The 20,776-nt window shown below is 40.8% G+C and overlaps 1 protein-coding gene across 2 annotated transcripts in view; it reads left to right on the top strand.

The window, feature by feature from the left end:
• The window catches only part of EIF4E3 (eukaryotic translation initiation factor 4E family member 3), a 35,712-nt gene extending 16,496 nt beyond the window's left edge, over positions 1–19,216 (top strand). Inside the window, exons 1-7 of one of the 2 annotated variants that reach the window (XM_063347893.1) lie at positions 5,345–5,939; positions 7,791–7,863; positions 9,771–9,865; positions 11,821–11,881; positions 15,081–15,147; positions 17,476–17,631; positions 18,159–19,216. In XM_063347893.1, coding sequence (XP_063203963.1) covers positions 9,840–9,865; positions 11,821–11,881; positions 15,081–15,147; positions 17,476–17,631; positions 18,159–18,190 — 342 coding nt within the window. In that variant the 5' untranslated portion in view covers positions 5,345–5,939; positions 7,791–7,863; positions 9,771–9,839 and the 3' untranslated portion in view covers positions 18,191–19,216. Of the gene's footprint in view, positions 1–5,344; positions 5,940–7,790; positions 7,864–9,770; positions 9,866–11,820; positions 11,882–15,080; positions 15,148–17,475; positions 17,632–18,158 lie in introns of those variants that run through there. The other variant, XM_063347892.1, reaches the window with a different exon arrangement.
• The last annotated feature ends 1,560 nt before the right edge of the window (positions 19,217–20,776 follow it).

Consider the following 20,776-nt stretch of genomic DNA (forward strand, 5'->3'; position numbering starts at 1 on the left):
GCACAGGGTGGACTTTCCATAGGAGATAACTGTGGGCGCTTTTTTAACTTACTTTAGTAATACCAGGTGTGGAGCGGTGATATTTCCTCATGAGATGGCACTGATTTTTGACTGCCACTAAATTTTGCCCTGTACTTGGGCTGAAAGGCAAGAAGTGATGCTTAAGTATAAACACACGTTGAGATAGATCTGTAGTTATCTCCTTCTATTAAATTACTGCGAGAGGTCCATGACATACATATTAACATCTCCAAAATGTATCTTTTCATTAAGTCACACTGTTAAAATAAATATCCATCAGCCAAGCTGTACTTCCTGTAGCAACTAGTGATATGCTACCAAGTGATTCCCTTGGGGCTCACAACCTTGCTTTTATCATAGTGGCTCTCGATACGTCTCCTGCTTCAGCAGTAAATGCCTTTGTTTTATCTCCATCAGCACTTGTTTCTGTGAATGCCTTGGCACAGGCTTAACATCTGGAGACTGGGATCCTGTCACCAGGTTCTGGTCCATTGCCATTATCTCTCACGTGTCGCGGGGCATCTGCATTTCCCGTAAGCGCTAAGCCTTTCTTGGTATGTGTGTCTAAAATAGTAACCATCTGATATCGCTCTCTGGTATCTTACCCCGTATACGCTTTAGGAAAGCGAGCATGATGAGAGCATTTGGGAGAATGTTATTCACCAGTTTGACAAATAAGATCCCATCTGCGATCTTCAAATGCTCGCAGGTGAGCAGTTTCAGAGAAGCTGTCAGGTGTTTGTCTCTTAAGAGAAACAAGATTTCCTTTTTAACTGCTAAAATGTTTTAAGGTCACGTGCTGGAAGTCTTGAGACCAAGGCTTTAGGTCTGCTGTTTGTTACGGTTTGAAGAATCCACAATAACTTACTGTTGTTTAGACAATTATTCTCTCGCCCGATGACCCCTCCCCACCTAGGAAGGGGAACTGGGGAAAAAAACAAGGAAACACGAGTATTGAAATATATTTAATAGAATAAGACTAAATAATTAACATTAATAATACTAGAGAACCAATATTGATCCTGATAGCAATATAAAATATACCAGCATTATACCCAGCCCAATTCTATCTTAGGAAGCCGTGCGCTCCCAGCAGGGACAGCCAGTGTGGGACACTGCGAGCGCTGTGGCTTCGGGGGGAAGGGAAGGGCTCAGGGCCTGGCACCGGGGCAAGGAGTTCTCAGGACTGCAGCCATTAAGGAAGAGAAAACTTCTCAGCAGACTTAGTAATTTTTATTGACTGTGATGTTCATGGTATCAAATAATCCTGTTGGACCCTGTCAAGTGCCTGGGTCTCGCTCCTCCTCATCCCTGCACCTGGCAAGGCTTGAAAACACCAAGACCTTGAAAGCCACATACCATCGCTGGCTATAAAGTAAATATTTTCACAAATTCAGACACTAGAGTCTTCTAAAAGTGCATTTTCCCCAAGCATTAGAAGAGACCTTACTGAAAGGTAAAATTACTGAAAGATAAATTAATCCCGTGTCACTCAAACCAGGACACTGTTTTATTTGTCCATTCTGCAGGCTTCCAAGTTCATACCTACATGTCTGATTTTCGGTACTCTTACATGCAGTGACGTTATGGCCCATGGGGAATTTCAGCAGGTCTTGCAGATGGCTTTGGTACCACCTTGGGAAGCTGATCCATGCTGGTGGCTCTGCACACTTGTGCTTATCTCAGTGAGGCTCCAGGTTGGTGTTGGGTCCTGCTTATAATGGCTTCTGGCTTTGAAATGAAGGGTGCCTTTCTGGTTTTTGCTACACTGTGTAGTCTTTAATCTATTTTTTTATTGTTTTTACAACAAAGTGGAATGCATCACTGAAAATAAAAAATTAAAACCAAGGATTGCAAATCTGGTCGTTATATTCCTGTTGTGTAGCACATTGAACAAGGGGATTGTACAAAAGGAGAAGTCAAGTGAAATGACCGTCAAAGGCTGGGGTGTCCTGGGTAGGTGCTTGGAGCCATCCCTTAATGGGATTTGGGGTTGCGGATCTGGATGCGATCTTTGTGTAAATACAAAGCTGTGAAGCTGATTGTGCTTTTTGATGTACATGTGGACATGATGCAAATATCCCACTTGGCAAACCTTGCAAATCACGAGGGTCGTTTAGCCTGGGTGGTGTATGCCTCCTTACGTTTGATGTTACACCAAGTAAGCCTTTCCCTACCAGAAGATAAGAGAGAACATACTATTAGTTGTCTGATTTTCCAGCTTCATGATGAGAAGCCTGAGGTTTTGTCAGGGGTAACAGGTTTTGGTCCAATGTGTGCGTGCACACGCAATAGTGAAGATGTTGCGCATCCTTGCGGAAAGACCGCTTTTAAAGATCTAAGTGCAGCTGAGCTGCCAGCGTTGCTGACAGACCGCTTTCAGCCAGCGGCGAGGAAAATACCAGTGCCCTTCTTTACAAATCAGTGCTTTCAGAAACTGAGCACAGATCACACAAAAGCCTGGCACAGAAGTCTCACTTCTAGATAAACTTGGTCAAAGACGCGCTGGCTTCCATGGAAGTCTGAGTGCTGAGTGTGCAGCAGCACGGGTCGCGTTGCAGGGTCACGTCCTGCCTGCCTTGTCTTCTTGCTTTACTTCTAAAATACACTGTTAGGTCATTTTGTTTCTGTTGCGAGAATATTTTAACTCTTCTGTATCTTTTTGAGGGGAAGAGTGTGCTTGTAAACGTTGTAAAATATAACGCGATGTTATTAGTCTGTTCCAGGAAAGTGAAAATATTCTTGCATAAACGTATTATCCTTTTGTGCTGATTTTTCTTGCTCCATGTTATACTGATAAGTTCTATATAAATAAAGTTTGGTTGGTACGGAACAATTTTCATAGTAATTGTGAATCTTCATAAGTGAACGCATCAGATATCTGAAACTGAGCTTAATAATTTCCCTTCTTCCCTATAGCAAAATCTTATTTATCCAGAATCATCTATTTCGTCTATTAGAGCTCCTGAGTAGGTGGCTTACAATGAAAAATGATGGTTAATATTATAAGAATGTTCAACCCGTTAAATGCATTTTGACAGGCTTTGATGGCTTGAAATTAGTCTTTGTATTCAGAATGGATTAGCAGATTTATTTAGTTGCCACAGCATGTTTTTGAGTTTTTGCTTTGTAAGTAAATATTTTGCTTATTTATACCAAAAGCAGTTGTGGCTAAGTACTTACAGGGGTATCTTCAAAAGCGCTTGGCAGCTTTTAAAGCTCCCGCTAAAGCTGCGATGAGATTCCCACTGGGAGACAAAGGCCAGTGTGAGCACATATGAAAAAACTTCTATCCTTAATTCTTTGCAGGGAAACAGAAGAGCTACAGTTCAGCATCAGGCATTAACATAAGCACAACCACCTGGAGGTTTACTCATGGATAAAACAATGGAAGTTATCTTTGTATCCTTTGTTCTTTATTTGTGCTGGAATAAAGGAGGAGTAGTGAAGCAAGCCGGCGTTAGGATTCAGTTCACGTAGGTTATTCCTATTTCCATGTTCCACTTTTAACTGATGCCCACGTGGTTTGCTGCGAGATGCCATGCGGTGGCTCTGGCCTGATTTGGCGACTCGATTAATCCTGATATTGCACTAAAATTTCTCCCTTAAAGATTCTGAAGATGCAGAAAAGTGGCATCACAGGGCACAAAACAGGCAAAGCAGGAGAACTGTTGGATGTTTTATGGGCAGACTCTCCGTGGGGAACCCAGATGTGGGTTTGCAGGTGGCGTGGCGATGGACCAGCTCCCTCCATCCCCGGGAGAGCCGTCGGTGCCTGGCTGGTGCTGGGACCCAGCTGGGAGGACCCGTCCCCTCCCGCAGGGACTTGCAGGGCCTGTTGAGTTACTTGGAAAGTAATTGCTCACCATGATGATAACTGACAGTTCAGTATGGCAGATAGGATTAACTTTATTGTTGATGGCAGTAAAGTTATCCGAAAGGGAGGAATCCTGTAATAGCTTCATTTCCAGGGCCAGTATTTGCAGGGTTCCCATTCCATGGTAGCATGTGTGTTGAGGTTTTTAGCAAAATACACAACCATCTTACTACTCGCTTATAGCGTGTTCGTTTAAAGAGTTACAGAAATACGAATTTCTACAGATTCCTTCACTAGGAAGTCATCTGCCGTTTCTGCTAACTTAATCTAAACTTATTCTGTGTACTCAGTTAAAAAAAAGAAATCGCAATTTCGTTGGTTTCAAGGCACAAAACCCCACTCTGTTGTCATTTGTGCTGATCTACTGAGTTTATGGGTGGCTATCACAGAATCACTGTGGTTCAAATTTGCCAGCAATCTGTAATTTTGCAGGAAACTGAGATTTTTTCCTTTCTGTCTGTGATTAAAATACCATCTCTGCCTTATATTCATCCGCTAAACCAAATTTGTGCAGGTGTAATTTCTGCAGCAAATGATCCCAAACTTTTACATTGATGCATATTATAATTTTCTCACTTGCATTCCCTTTGGTATTTATTTTTTTTTTTTATAAAAAAGTTTGGGGGCATGTCTATAAATCACTGACACTTTCCAGGGCTGGGTGAAGGGCTGAAATAATGCTGTGTAATTCAGTGGGCACGGAGCACTCGCCAGGCAGGTTACTAGAAGTAAATGGTAGCTCACCTTAACTTTTAAAACAGATAATTTGCTGGTTGGTTGGGGTCTTCTGCCAGCTGGTCACATTGTTTCTCTGGAAAATGTTTTTTGCAGCTATCAAAATGAATCATGTTATAACCTCAGAGCGGAATATTGTCTGTTTTTCTCAGCTGCTCTTTTAAACGGCGCTGATTTTTCTGAATGGCTACTGTGATTATCTGGATAACCTTTGAAGGCTATCGTTAGAGAATAAATTTTAATTGTAGACCTTACTATGGCAGCATCAGTGTGAGATAGGGAGTGGTGATATCACATGCTGTAGAACAAAGTTAACCCTTGGTGACTGCTGAGTTAGCAAAGTGGCAGTAGTGCCTCAGAGAAGTAGTTTCTCGGGCAGTGGTGTGAGACACCCACAGGCAAAGTTGTCTCAGGTTTTGCTTGTTTGTGTTCTGTAATGTATGAAATGAAGCTTCGTAGAGAGGAGCCACTTCTGTCAGCAACAAGCTAAAAACTAGGGGGGGGTTGTTGCAAATCCTCTGCTCCCCACTGACAAACAGTTAAATCACTGGCGAAGTTTTCTGTCTGTTTTAACGTACTAGTTTTTTCTTTTCTGCATTCAAAAGCCACCTGACTGACTTTGGTTCTGTTAAATACTGTGAATTTTTCTTTCTGCTCTTTAATGCTGTGTGTAGAATGTGAAAAAAAAAAAAAATACTCTTACTATGATAATTCTTTTTGAACACGTTGATGAAAGTTTTGGCTGTTGTTGTTCCTGAGTTATCGGTTTTCCCATGGGAGTTTTCATAGTTCATGAGGCACAGGACTAGAACCTGCACCGCAGAGACTCCTTGGGTTTTGTGTGTTTTTATAAGCTCTAGTTAAAGTGATTTTTGAAATTTGGACATGTAACACAGTTTTCTCATCAGTTCCACAGCTGTAATGTACCCTTATCTAGTGATTAACAGACGAATAATAAAGTAGATGTTAGTTTGTTCTATACTGAAAAAGTTGAGAGGGATTTCTCTGCTGGTTTTGTACGTATTTTTAAAGTAACTTACTTTTGATAGGAGCCTTCAAAAAACTTTGGAACTTTTATTAAAGTTTTGAAGATGTGATGCTGTTCCAGTAGTTTTGCATGTTACATTTCTTCCTTTACACAAATACCTAGTTTTTCCCCCAGAGCCTGAATTATATCTGTAACAACTGAGAGTTACTTTTGTGTTTTCCTGGACATATTTCATGCTGATCAGATGCATCAGGACAAACAGCCGCGTTGACGGAGGTGTTGCTGAGATCTGGTTTGCCCTTACCCTTTCTTCAGCAGGTACACGAGCAACAGCTGTGTTTTTTTCCCCCCATGTATTCTTAAATCTGCTTCTGTTGTTTCTGTTTCCAGATTTAGTCATTTTACACATTTTTATTTCTTCTTTTAAGATGCAATGGGAGGTTGCTTTGTCTTTGATCTTCATTTTTCTTTAGAAACCCTCCTTCAGCTTCTGATGGGGAAAAACTGTTTCCAGTTCTAACAAACTGCATGCACCTTACCAATTTTGACCTCATTCCTCCCAAATTGTGCCTGTGGGGGCATGTGCTGGGAATTGTAGGATGGTTGTTACCTTGCGCTATTAGTGTGGTGACAGGAGCCAGCGATGTCTGGGGATGTGGATGGACCGCTCCCTGCGTCGCACGCACCGAAGAGTCATGATGAAGGTTATAAACAGAATCATGGAACCACTTAGGTTGGAAAAGACTTTTCAGATGACGGGGTGCTGTTATGATTTGAAAAACCCACAGCAATTTAATATTGCTTAGGCAATTATTCTGTCACCTGATGATCCCTCCCCACCTGGGAAGGGGAATCGGGGAGAAAAACAAGGAATCACGAGGGCTGAAGTATAAACAGATTTAATAGGATAAGGCTAAATCCATTAACATTGATACTAAAGAAACAATATTGATCCCGATACCAATGTAAAATAGACAAGGATTATACTCAGCCCATTCTCTCCACAGCAGGTTGTGCTTTCCTGGCAGGGGACAGCAAACGTGGGGCACTCGAGCTCTGTGGCTTTGGGAGGAAGAGAAAGGCTCAGGGCTCTGGCACCGGGGCAAGGAGTTCTCTGGATCACAGCCATCATAGAAGAGAGAGAACTCTTCAGCAAACTTTCTGATTTATAGTGAATGTGACATTCATGGTATCAAATAATCCTGTCGGCAGCTTGGGTCAAGTGCCCAGGTCCCGCTCCTCCTTATCCCTGCACCTGGCGAGCTCGGAAACACCCAGACCTTGAATCCCCTGTAGCATAGCTGGCTATAAAGTAAATATTTTCACAAATTCAGACACTAGAGTATTCTAAATGTGCATTTTTCCCAAGCATTAGAAGAGAAATTAGTCCTGTGTCGCTCAAACCAGGACAGGTGCCTAAAGGGAGCAGCTCCAGGTGGGAGCTGGGAATAACCAGGGTGAGCTGGAGAAGCTAAACGGTGCCTGGTGAACACCAGCGTAACCCTGAGGTCTGGCCATGAAACCAACCCAAGGACCTCCCGGCTGTATGGGAAGTGCTGGTAGTAGACGTGGCTTGAAGCAGCAAGCGCTGGGGGTGGAAGAGCTGGGGGAAGCCCTGGGGGTTTCCAGCGCGGTTGGGTGACGGGGCTCGCTGCCCGCCGGCGGCTGTGTGCCCCTGCCACCTAGCGGCCTGTGCTCGGCCGGCTGCCGAGCAAATAATCGTTCGTTCATTCTATACACTCCGTGGATGACTTTTCTTTTTAAAAGTATGGAAGGCTGAGAGTACGTTAAAACGCTCCAAGGAGGTTCGGGGTTGTATTAAATGCGATTAACTGGTGGTCCCTCGCTGATAGCCCTTCGCATTGGAACTGCAGAGCTTCTTCTGGTGCCTGGCGCAAGGAGGGCCATTAAAAGGAGCACTGTTATTCTTGGTTTAAAACTCCTAATTCAAATCAAAACATTTTTACAAAATGCCCAGTGAGTCTTAATTTATTCAAAAGTGTAAAAGCACATGAAATGATTCATGATACTTGGAGTTGGAGTTTATTGTGCGACTTTGACATGTGAATATTTCAACTTCACACTCATGTGATTCACTTTCCCCATCCATCTCTCTTCTACCCCCTTGATAAAATAAATATTTTTATTAATCTCTACTTTGTTTCCGAGGTCACTTCCTGGGACAACAGCGGCTGAATGTGCGTTAAATTTGAAGAAGATTTATACAGTACAAACGGTACAGGTAAGGTGTAAAGCTTCGCTGTGGGAGTTACCACATGTTATTAATGTAACTTCACACCTTAAGTTTTGTTTCTCCTCATACGATGCGTCACACCTGTGGCTTTGCTTACCTGTGGTATGAGACATAAGCGTTATTGTGGGTTGTGTGGGGTATTACTTAGTCATTGTTTGAATTTCATTTGGCTTTCCAGACCAGGAAAGGAGGAAGCATATTGAATTGAACAGGCAAGAACACTCTTAAACTTCCCTGAGTTTCCACTTTTGTCTCCATTGGGTGTTATACTTGATGTATTTAAAATATTTTTCCTGCCTTTTCTCAATTTTTTTAATACAGAAAATCGTTACACAAACACTAAAAGTTACAGCTTGTGGTTTTTTGATTTTTCTCTCCTTGAGCATGAATTTTAAAAAAGAATTTCTAGCAAATTGATTTGAATTAAAGTACTGCAATGTTTGCAGCAATGAGAAATTCTGCACGTCTGCGTCATCTGCCAGTGCCGAGTAGCGGGCATCTCTTGCAAGTAAAATTGCATTTCTGTTTTAATACCAGTTAGCATGAAGCGTAGCAAATTGGTATTTGTCTCACCTTAATGCTAGGCTGACTCTAGTTCACTAAAGCTCTGAAATTCTAAGGCAATGCCAAAACCTTCTCTTTGAAGCAGCCCAGCCATAGTGATCTACTGAAGTTTTAAATAACGCTTTCTCATTAACGTCTGCACAACTTGTTACGTCGCATGATGGAATTGGCCTAAGAAATGAATTGGCTTTTCTGGAGCCAAAATTGGAGTTTTCTGGAGATGAGTTTATCAGTAGAAATTCTTTGGCATAAAGCATGGAAATGTCCTTCAGACCCTTGGGAGAGGTTCCCACTCACCTCTCCGTGTCACCAGAATGTCCCCATTGGTCATGCAGTGAAGTTTTCTTATATTTCTATTTTTTTAATATATATTTTTAATAGTCTTCCATCTCTTCCTGTGACTGGGTAATGGCTGGTAAGTAGAATTGCCAAGGGCCACAAAATTATATCACATAATGTTGCAATCTTTGTTTCTAAAGTTGTGCTAATGATTAAGTATTAGATAATACTTAATGAGTTGTACTAATGCGCAATATTGCATTACTGCATGTTGATGCAACGCACGTCTTTAAAGATCCTTTCTTATTCCCAGCTGTTGGATGAAGAAGAAAGGGGATTGGGATCTTTTCAGTCATCCCTCTGTGTTGCTCACCACTGCTTTTGGGCGCCTTTTATCCGCCCCAAACATGTAGGACAGCTTCTGCTTTTAGCAGCAGAAAGGCTGGGAAGTAATCTGATGGTTCCTGGTAACTTGGGTCCTCTCATTCCTCCCTCATTCCTGTATTAATGTGTGCATCTCAAATTCTTTGCGTCTGTTTGCAGCTTTTCACTGTGATCTAGACAAAGTAGCTGGATTGCTAGTTAGGCATTCAGTTCAACAGAATTATTGTTTGTGGTGGTTTTGTAACTCAAGATAATCATAATCAAGTTTTAGACTATTCTTAAGTGAAGCAAGGTGGATACTTGATTTAAAGTATATATTTTTAATATGCTAAGACAGTTTTATGTATTGGTTTGTTCTGACGTACCTAGTGTAACTCTCATTTTGATTATTTTTTTCTCTCTATTCCTATAGACTTTGATTCTAAAGTAATGCACAGTTGAAGTGCTTCCCTTCTTTCTCTAACTTCTGCAGAAATGACATCTAAAAAAAAAAAAAGAAGTGAAATTGCAACAAGTTCTTTTCAGAGCATTTTATTGTAACGTAGAAGGTGCCAGTTCTCTAGGAGGAGGATATGGAATTGTTTTGGAGAAAATGAACAAGGAAGTAAAACTACGTTAAACTTAGTCTCTTCTGTTAATGCAACTAGTATTTTTTTTTTCTTTTTAAGGATTTCTGGAGTGTCTACAACAACATTCCTCCAGTGACAAATTTGCCTCTGAGATGTAGTTACCATTTAATGCGGGGAGAAAGGCGGCCACTTTGGTACGTGTGTTGTCATTTCTGGGAATGGGGAGTGACAAACCCGAGGGGGTGACAGGAGCAGGCGTGGGACAGGAGTGTCTCGTTTCTGTTGCCTGCAAACTCCTGAACTTGAGAGACCCACAGAAGAATTATCCTAAGGATCTTGTTAAGCTTAAAAGTACTACAGAGTCTTTATTAAAAACACAGTAATTTAATTGTCCACCTCTGAACGTAAACAGAAGAAGGAAATTAAATTATGAAATAGAAGTTAAGAAATTAAAATATGTTTCTGAATTTCAGTTCAAGAATATACAGAATGGGCTACTTGCATTTAAATTACTTTTTATCTTGCAAATTTTTCTTTCTTTCCACTGAAGCTAATGTAATAACAATGCAAACGACTGATGGTCCTTAGCTGTTCGTCACCTGTGCAAAATTGTGCTTCATATGCATATAAATGCACATATACCTTGGATTAAAACTAGCTTAAGGCATTATGAAATGATTCATTGGACTAAATTCCTGATTGATTGTCAGACAGTAATGGAATAAAGTATAAATCGTTGAGGTTTTCCTTTCAGAAATTGAGTTTTGCGTGCCTTCGTCCTGGTGCAGCTCTGTCACAAAGTGCCGAAGCACTTTCTGAAGAGTTTTGAGCTTTTTGGCATCGTTTCCATAGATCGCAATTGGATTAGAGGTCTTTAATTTGGTCGTAGTGCAGCTGACTGGGTGGTGACTTACTACAGGAGATTTCCGTCCTACTCTACTGAACAAGTAAATAATTTTCTCAAGTGAAATGCATCTACGTTACTTTTCTAAAAATACTGTGAGTGGTCAGGGTAGCTAAACTGGGTTTGAAAAAATGTTGGTGTCAGTATAAATCAACTGGGCCATTGTGGGCAGGTCTTGATATCTTTGTAAGGATGAGTTGAGAACATTTCGGGCTTTGTTTTAGTTTGTTCTGTTTTCAGCTTTGATTCGGTAAGGGACTATTAGAGGTGTGAAATGCAAAGACCTCTTCTAAAAAAAACGATACCTCTATTTTAAGACTGTCAAAGTAATTTTGTATTTTAGGAAAGGGATTGCAAGAGATTGATCTCATCAGTAACCCGCTAATTTTTCAGTAATTACTGCTAAGAAGCTTTTCTCAGATTACAGTTACAGTATACTGGTGAATTGCAGCATTGTTTTTTAGGAAGAAAAACAAATTCTGAAGTAAGAATTGAGGACTACAGATTTTTTGAAGATGTTCTCCCAGAGTTTTCCCAGTGCTTGTCTGGATTGGTGGGAGACCCAGTTTCATACTGGTCTTAGATGAATTTTAGGTTATTCTTTAAACTTAGCTATTACAGAGTTTTTAACAGGAAACTAGAACCCTAATTTAAAAATCTTATAAAAAGAATTGTGACAGAATAAACTTGCAGCTCACAGGTTTGTACGCTGTGCCTTTGTCATTATGAGGCAGTTTAATGGTTGTGTCTGTGCCCTGACCCGGGGCAGCTTCAGCCTTTCTCTTAATAAGGGCAATTAATTTCTCGCTGTCACAAAACTGAAATGAAGTGCTCTCATGTTCTTTTATTAAACTGGATAAACTTGAGAGTAATAAGCTGCTTCTGTGAAAATATGCCAGAGTTTTTTCCAAAATATAAAAGGTTACCATAGTAAAAACATAAAATTGCTTTGTGGCTTGTTCCCATATAATATGCAGCCACTTCTAAGATGGTCTGTAGTCAGGAAAAATGTCAGTATTTTCCAACACGCAGAACTTAGGAAAGGGATTAGGTGTTGAGAGATAGGCTTCATACGAACAATGAAAGAATTATCTCTGATGTCGGAAATCATGGCTTGAGTCATGCTACCTGGAGTTAGTAATTGCATTTCAAATGACATTTTTATGGGAAAATTAAACCCCAAACATAAGTTTATCTAGATGTGGATGTGAGTGTTTATCTTACTGATCTATTTTCCATAACCAGGGAAGAGGAAAGCAATGCCAAAGGAGGTACTTGGAAAATGAAGGTCCCTAAAGAAAGTACGGTATGTAATTATTGACTTTTTACTTAGACATTGTTTAGTAAGGGGCGGTTCTTGAAACTCCATCTGATTAAGCTGTTGTAAAGCTTTTTAGTTCTGACATCACCCAACACAACAACCAAACACTATTTTACCATCTATAACCTTTTAAGACAATGAGCAAAAGTTTCTTTTCACATAGTTCCATATCTCTTGCTTGTGATAACACTTATCAATGTATTAACAAGCAAATGAAAGCTGCAGTGTTATACTCCATTTCCATTTGGAAACACAGTATTTTATAATCGCCTTTGTTCTCAAGGCTGTTTGCTTACAGGCATGCAAAAAAAATGAAAATCTTCCTGGTAATATTACATGCTAAATTATAGCCAGAGCCACAATAATGCTCTTCAAAAGTCAACACACACAATCCAGCACAACTTCGAGTTTCACTGAAGGGCCAAATGCTCCTAAAGTCTCTGTCAGACTCAGCAGGACTATTTCTGCTTGGCATTGCGTGTTTGTACCTGTGCGTGGCTGTGAGTAGCGCTGTGACATTCTCTCCCCAAACATGGACCAAGACGTTGTTTCCTCCGATAGCTAATCCTGTCTCATGGCTTGTCCTGGAAAGGGGAAGATCTTGCTTGTACTCTCCTGATCCCTCTTGCCCTGGCGCTCATTGGACTGTTTTGTGAGCCAGTTTAATGCATGCCGATGTCAGAAAAAGTCTCCCATTTATTTTATTTTTAATTTGAGTTTACAGCCAGGAGAGTGTTTTGATGGGTGTAGGGCATAAAGGAGAAAAGACAAGTAGGATCATCCCCTTTGGCAACAGTGAGTTGTCACATCCCCTCGTATGCATCTTGTGAAACTGTAGTGCTGCTCGGGGTCTTTTTTTTTTCGTGTTTTTTTTTTTTTTTTTTTTAATTTTAAAACGTGAAAGATAAAATCCATTCAGGCATGTCATAGTTCTAGCCCTGCTGAAACTACTGGGTTTCTCTTTGCGCCCCTACTGAAATGCACGTGAGTCGCGTGCACCTCCTGAGAACTCTCATGGTGAGGAGATTCGACCTCTTCAAGGGTGGTGTTTATGTGTGTGAGTTTGTTCTGGATCGGGCCTCTAAACGTGAAAAGCGAAGTGTCAGAAAAATGTGAGAGCTTTGCAGCAGGCATTAAATGCTGAAAAGTGGTACTTGAAATTTCAGCCAAAAGTTAATTGATTTTGGCCTATGGGCTTTTTCCCCATATGTGAATTGCAGCTTTCCTCCCTGCAGTCCCAAGAGATCGCAAAAGACTGAAATTTTCTGTTTCCTCTTATAATCCAAGGTGTGAAGATTGTCAGAAGTGACACGTGGTTTGGGGAGCCTGCGTTACTGGGTGGTGAATTTAGGGGCCTGAGAAGCCTTGTTTTTCAGAGGCTGACTGATAGCCCCTTTTTGAAATGTAGGTACTTCTTGATCTCTCAAACTATGTACCACACATCCTGGGTCACTTCTGAAAGGTTTAATTGAAGGTGAACTTCAGTAAGCTTTTAGTGCCTCCGTAAATAGCATAAATAATGTCTTTATGCCCGTTTCTCACTTTTTGGCTTCATTCTTCGTTGCGTGTGCACATAGCGTCTCCTTGGCAAAGATGAACATCTTGTACAGACCTAACTCAAAAAGACGATATGCTATAGCAGCTCTTGGAGACGGTGTGGAGGAAAGAAAATGCAGGTTTTTCTAAAGATACTGGTCTCTCAAGTGGTATGAAAAACTGACTGACAGAATACTGATACTTAAAATGTTGTTGCATGCGTACAGTGACCCTTTCTGTCTGCTGATTTTTTATTTTTATTTTTAATATAAAAACTAAGACTTTTTAGATCCTCATAAGCCTGATCCTGCATCTGGTTGCTACTGGATGAAGTGCTTCCTACCCTTGAGACCATTAGGACAACTCACAGTAGTGAGCACTGTGCCTGGTAAAGAGAGTGTGCGTGGTCAGTCCCACCATCAGTCTCTGAGCTGGTCCACTGGCAGGCGAAAGGCCACCACGTCAGAGGCTGTCACGCTGACGTCCTCAGCCTGCTTCGGGAGCACCAGATGGTCCTTCCCATAACACAGCTTTATATGATGCATTGGATAGATGATGATGAGTCACAGAAATCCTTTGTATTCTTCTAGAAGATGGCTTAGGAGTGCTCAGAAACTACCATTAAAGTAGTTTATTAGTTTGTCATCTTCGCAGCTGCTTGTTTTTTGTTTTAATCTGGTGCGTTTGATATGTTTGGTTTTTTAATAGTGCTAAAACTCAAGATAACTTCATATAGCAGAGAAGGGACTCCTTAGAAGTATCACAGAATAGTTTGGGTTGAAGGGACCTTTAAAGGCCATCTAATCCAACCCCTTGCCATGAGCAGGGACATCTTCAACTAGATCAGGTGGCTCAGAGTCCCGTCCAACCTGACCTGGAATGTTTCCAGGGATGGGGCTTCCACCACCTCTCTGGGCAACCTGTTCCAGTGTCTCACCACCCTCATGGTGAAGAACTTCTTCCTAACATCCAGTCTGAATCGTCCCATCTCTAGTTTTCATCCATTCCCTCTAGTCCTGCGATTCCCTGACATCCTAAAAAGTCCCTCACCAGCTTTCTTGTAGGCCCCCTTAAGATACTGGTAGGCCACTATAAGGTGTCCTCGGAGCCTTCTTTTCTCCAGAGTGAACAACCCCAACTCTCTCAGTCTGTCCTCATAGGAGAGGTGCTCCAGCCCTCTGATCATCCTCGTGGCCCTTCTCTGGACGTGCTGGAACGTGTCCATATCTCTCTTGTCGTAGGGGCTCCAGAACTGGACGCAGTACTCCAGGTGGGGTCTCACAAGCCTTACGGTCTTTTATCATGGGAAATACTTGGGAGAAATCTGCTTTCATGCTTTACATTAACTAGTGCATTTGAGATGAGTCATGGACACAGATAAAGTGAAAGTAAAGTCATTGTTAAATATTTAAAATGTTTATTAGAACAATTCTGTGTAGCAGTATGTATTTGCAGGGTCTAAATCGTTGCTCCAACTGTATTGAAATTAATTGTATAACACAGCAGGTACTTACAATAAACGTTCTTTTTTTGTCTAGACAACCTCAGAAAGAGAATGCACTCAAAACTGAGCTAGGAAACCTAACTTTTAAATTGAAAAATAATAATGCTAATGTAACTTTTTTTTTTTAATTTTCCCCCTCCTTAGGCTGCAGTTTGGAAAGAGCTGCTGTTAGCAACTATCGGAGAGCAGTTTACAGGCTGTTGTGCAGCAGGTAACTTTTCAGAATTATTGAGGCTTGCATGACAAACTCTGACTTTGAATGCAGAACATGGAAGTACCGCTAAAAATGGGGTACAGGGCTGAAATTATATTCAGATCCATTGTCATTAAGAGGAGGAGAAGGTATTCTTGACCGTCTTAGCGCAAGACTCAAGCTCAGCAGCTTGCATCCCTGGGAAGCCAGCAGGTTTTCTAGTTATTGAATATATATAGATATATAAAAAAATATATATTAATATATATAATCTATAAAATAAATTTTTTATATATGTACCTGTTAGCCATCATTTAAATCATTAATATTAATTCTGCAACGCCAGGATTCTGGAACCCCAAATTACACTATATTTTGTATCATCACTGTTGGAAGCAGCTACGCTGGATGGATGCCCCTGTTAGCCCTCAAGGTCTCTAGTGGTTCTCTTCAAAGGGTTAGGAGTTGTCAGGGGCAGGAGACCTGAAGCAGAGGGAAGGTGTGTAGTTTGCCTCTGGTGATATTAAAAGCCTGTAGCAGGGTCATAACACAAACCTGGCTCTCCTCAGTCCCAGGTTAGCTCTCTACACAGAAGCAGGATTTTCATTATTGCTTAAAAATACTGCATAGGTCAAGGTAATCTTTAATGTAATTGAATTTACGTAAATATTCTTAAAATACTTTGCTGGTTTACTGGAAAACAGGCGTTAATCACCCAGAAGCTCACATGTGATTTTGGTCAGAGGTAATAATTTAACGATGTCGTTTTGTGAACAAATATCTTCTCCAGGCTTGCAAGCTTGCAGGTTTCATTTGGAAATGGACTCAGGGAAGGGACTGTGAACGCTGGCTGGCTTTAGATAGATCATCACATGCTGCTGCTTAGTCACAAAAAGCCAGTACGAGTCTGTGGCCATTTAATCCGTGAAGGTTCGGTTGTAGAACTGTTTCTTGCCTCTGGGTGAAGTGAATAATGAGCCTGCTGATCCGCTGGCCTAGAGGGAAGGACTTCTGGGGACTGGTTACTAATCTTAACTTTTCAGTTTAACCTGACATTTCTTCATCGCTTCTTTTGACCATATTTATTTCTTTCCTAAGCATGGACATGTGATTAAACTGGCTGTCGCAGTGATGGTATATATCCCCTTAGGAGTGTTCCTTCACTGCTTTGTCATTTCAGAGAAAAGAATCGAGTTTCTTGGGTTGGCAGAGCAGTTCTGCAAAATTCTTTCTAACAGTTTCTCTTACAGCTAGCTAATACAGAAGAGCAGGCGTATCGCAGTAGGCTGCTGATGGTATGTTCACCTTGGTGGCTTTGTTTTTTCCACAGGAGTTTTATTGAATGAGTTTCTCAAGTAGTGCATTTCTCTCATGGCCTTCCCACCTTTCAGAATTGGAAGATACAGAATACGGGCCTCAAATCCTTGATCTATGAGAGACACTTCTAATAGTTGCTTTTCAAAATCCTTGATATGCATAATTGAGTTGGTGTCATGAAGGGGGTGTTCCTGCCCTTTACACCGATGGGGTGGTCTCAGGTCAGTTTAAGCAAGTACACAACATTCTGCTGTCTGCAGAGGTAGTTTTTCCCCTTGGCCATGTGCTGTTGACGCCACCTTTGCATTCTTGTCTCTGACCCTTTCCTTAGGATGGACCGGGGAGGTCACTGCGGGAGGCAGCCACCGCTCCCAGCCACAGTGTGGCCTTGGGCTGAGCTCTCCATCCTGAGATTTTCACTCCAAAAAGGGCTTCTTCAGTGAAGCGGTGGAGTTACCAGCACTGGCAGCAGCAGCAGCAGCCTGATGGGGGCTTTCTTCTTCTTCTTCTTCTTCTTTTTTTTTCCTTTGTCTTTTTTTTTTTTTTCTCTTTTTTCCTGTTCCTTCGCAAAATGACAAAGAGAGCAAAGTCTGGAAAAGCTGGTGTCTGACCTCCTGCAGATACCGTTCCTGGGGTTTTAGTTGTTTCACCCACCCATTTTTGCTTATAGACATTGCTGTAAGTAAATTCCCTTCAGTAGTTCATATTACTAACCTGACCGAAGGGAGTCTTGTGATTCTCTTTTAATCAAGGATCAGAGTGCTAATAGCGAAGATGAATAATCTTGGGGCACTTTATTAAAACCACTATGAGGTAATGTTTCCAATAGCTTCTATAAATACAGTGTTTGTTTCTTTCTGGTAACTATTTTGTCTGGTTTGAACATTGGTATTCTCCTCACTGGAGATCGCTCTCTTTCATTTCTTCAGTTTGTTCAGCTTTTGGGCACTGTTTCATAATACATAAGTATCAAATTAGACATGTCTCACTTTTAAAGTATTCCTTAGTGATCCTTCCTCTTCTGCGCAGATGATGAAGTAATAGGGGTTAGCGTCAGCGTTCGTGACCGTGAAGACGTTATGCAAGTCTGGAACGTGAATGCCTCTTCGGCAAGTGAAGCAAAAGTTTTAGAAAAGATACATAAACTTCTGCCACACACACCTTTTAAAGTGGCGTTTTATAAATGTAAGTATTTTGTACTGTTGATTTCCAGCTGCATTAGGGAAACGAGATGCTGGTAGGGTATTTCTATGGGAATATCCTGCCCGATTCATCATTTTCCACTTGGAAATGTAACATCTCTCGTTGCATTCAAATTATTACTTCGAAGATATGCATGTTTTTTCCCTTCAACATAAAAGTTAGCTACCGTTCAAAATAGAAGATATTTTTAGTTGAATTGTCGAATATATTTGGTCTCATGTTTAAGACGCCTGATTTGTAAAATGAGCGAGACAAATCTCTTGATAGCTCTCAAGACTCCATGCTGTTCGAATCAAGTATTCATTTAGAGGAACCATTTACAATCAGGATTTTAAGGGATCTCTTATTTTAGGCTCCATATAAATGTATTACCAGAATAGTGTATTCCCAAGGATTACTTGTTGGCACATTGTGTCTTCCTTGACTGCTCATACATGGTCTTCTCTTTTCAGCTCCTCAACAAAGTTTACACATTCTTTTATTCTTGTTTTTCCTTCTCTCTTCCTTAGCACACAGAGAGCATCATGCTTTTGAAGGCTGACGGGGGAAACATTAAGTGCCAAGCTCATTTGTTGTCATTTGGTGTGTTGAGGTGGTCTGGGCAAGGAGAAAGATGGTGGAAGGCCCTGCAGAAGCACTACACACAGTGGCCCTTTTGAGTTTCTGACATTTCAAACTGGGAAAATGAGGAAAAACAGTTGCTTTGACTGCTCAACGCCCAACTAATTGCTGCTTGTTTGGTTGGGGTTTTATAAATTTTTCACTGGTTCTTTAAAAAGATATCCTGGCCACTTTTTTTTTTTTTAATCAGATCATATTTGTTCTTATTTCATTAAGATAGCAGGCTTTAATTTCTTCTGTACTGTACTTGATTAAATGCAAACGTGCACAGAGATGGTGTGCTGCGTTTCCGGGATGTGCTGTACGTAGAGGAATACTGGCTTGCTGAAATGTGTTTTCAGTTTTCAATTTTGAAACATTCCTATCGTGTTAAGATTTACTCGCTGGTTGTGTCCCAAGAGAGAAAGAAATTGCGCTGCATTTATTCTAATATTCAGTGTACTCTGGGCTTGCGCTGACAACAGCACACATACTGTACGAGTAAATAGTAAAGTGTTCGCTAAATGAGCAGCTAAAGAGAACACATTCATATTAGGACTGAACCTGTGTGGGATGATGTTAACGAGTATTATAATTGCAGTGATTTCAAAAGAGCCCCTGTTGGAACTAGAGTGAGAGATCTTTCAGCAGGAAACGCTGCAAACTCCACACCTCTCTTATTTAAGAGGGGATGGGGCTTTTTTAAAATGTTTTATATTGCATAATTTCTTAGGATATTTTTGTGTCCATTCATGATGAAGTGTCATGAATCCTTTCTAATGCGTCAGACTAACTGGATCCATCCCTCACGCTTCTATGAGAGCTTTAGGCCCGTGCCGGCACCCCCAAAGGTCAGCATCAGAACTGCCGTTGACGTCGGTGCAAAGGAAGAGATCCCATCGTACCTAGCTTCAAGCCGTCATGACTTCCTAAGTGACATTTAAAAAAAAAAAAAAAATACAGAAAAGACATGGATTTTGTGTTGCAGCATGAATATGAATACAAAATGTGTTAATCTTTTAATTTTGTCTATATTAATTGTTTGAGGTGTTAGTTTGGTTTATTATACTACCAAAGATGGCTGTAGTTCCTTTGTAGTTCCTTTGACAAGAAGCAGCTGCGAGGTGGAGATGAACGTACACTCCACTGAGCGTTACTTCATTGTTAAGAGGTTTTAGTTTGGGAACTTTTCAAGTTTTTCAAGATTTCCCCATCTTTAGTATTTTAAGAGGCAGCCATTAAAATAAAATAAATTTTAAAATAAGAATTGCACATTTGTGACCTTTTTTTACAACTTTATCTGTATTTATGAATTAAAACCATGCAGTTGATGAGTATTATTAATTAAACAGGTTTTCTAAAATCCAAATGTCTTGCTTCTGTGATTGCTTTCTGAGATTAAATGTTACCAGACTTGCTTTTTTAAAGCCCTGTATTTTTCAGTAAAACTTATTTTCTCAAGAGCTAACTATGTTTTATTCATAGATTAAAAATATTTTTTAATTTTTTTTGTTCAATCATAAAGGAAGCCTGAAGCTTATTAGTAGTATCTCTTGTACATATTTAGTTAATATTTGAGGTATTTTTGAGTTGCAGTTAAATTGAGGTTTCAAAGTAAAAAGCAGAGACTATAACCAGTGTAATTATATGACGTTTCTCAGTTCACACTGTATTGGTGTATGAAATATCCCAGCTAGTCTTATTTACATTAATTTTTACCAGTGTGACTTTCCAAGATGCATCTAATGCTTCAAGGATTTCTTCTTATGGTGCTACTCACTTTGAGTTACCTCCAAATTGTCTGAGATCTGTTTGAAAAAAATTAAAATATTGTATTTGACTACAAACAGGGTTGAATCACAGAATGGCGGGGGTTGGAAGGGACCTTTGGAGATCATCTGGTCCAACCCCTGCCAAAGGGGGGTCACCTAGAGCAGGTTGGACAGGAACGTGTCCAGCTGGGTTTTGAATGTCTCCAGAGAAGGCGGCTCCCCAACCTCTTGGGGCCGCCTGTTCCAGTGCTCTGCCACCCTCAAAGCAAAGAAGCTCTTCCCTATGTTCATGTTTCCCTTCTGTTGAAACTAGGAATGGTTTCTCTTGTAGGTACATCATCACCCATTGAGTCCCATGTGGAGATACCCAACCTGCTTGAGAAATGAGGGAATGTAGGAAGGTGCTTTCCCTGCAAGGTGAAATGACCTTGTCGCTTGTCCCTCACTTTTATCTGCAACAAGTGGGGTTCCTCTTTTTCCAGGGAAGGGGTAGAGGAGACCTCAGGACAGCAGCTACCCATGAAGTGCCAGCTGATAGCTGTGGGTGTGATGGGTACGGACAGCCTCCAGGCCTGTGTGATGGAGTCAAAAAGTGACTTTGGAGAAGCAAAGAGTAGAAACCTTGGAGAAAAACATTTTCAACAGCTTGAAGAGCAAGATTTCTCACTTGAAATAGTTTCCCATCTTTGGAGGAAATGTGACTGGAATACTAATGGGGAATTAATCACATACCTCATCCTTTGCTTACTTTTGCT

The sequence above is a fragment of the Chroicocephalus ridibundus genome, chromosome 10 (assembly GCF_963924245.1).
Source record: "Chroicocephalus ridibundus chromosome 10, bChrRid1.1, whole genome shotgun sequence".
Taxonomy (NCBI): domain Eukaryota; kingdom Metazoa; phylum Chordata; class Aves; order Charadriiformes; family Laridae; genus Chroicocephalus; species Chroicocephalus ridibundus.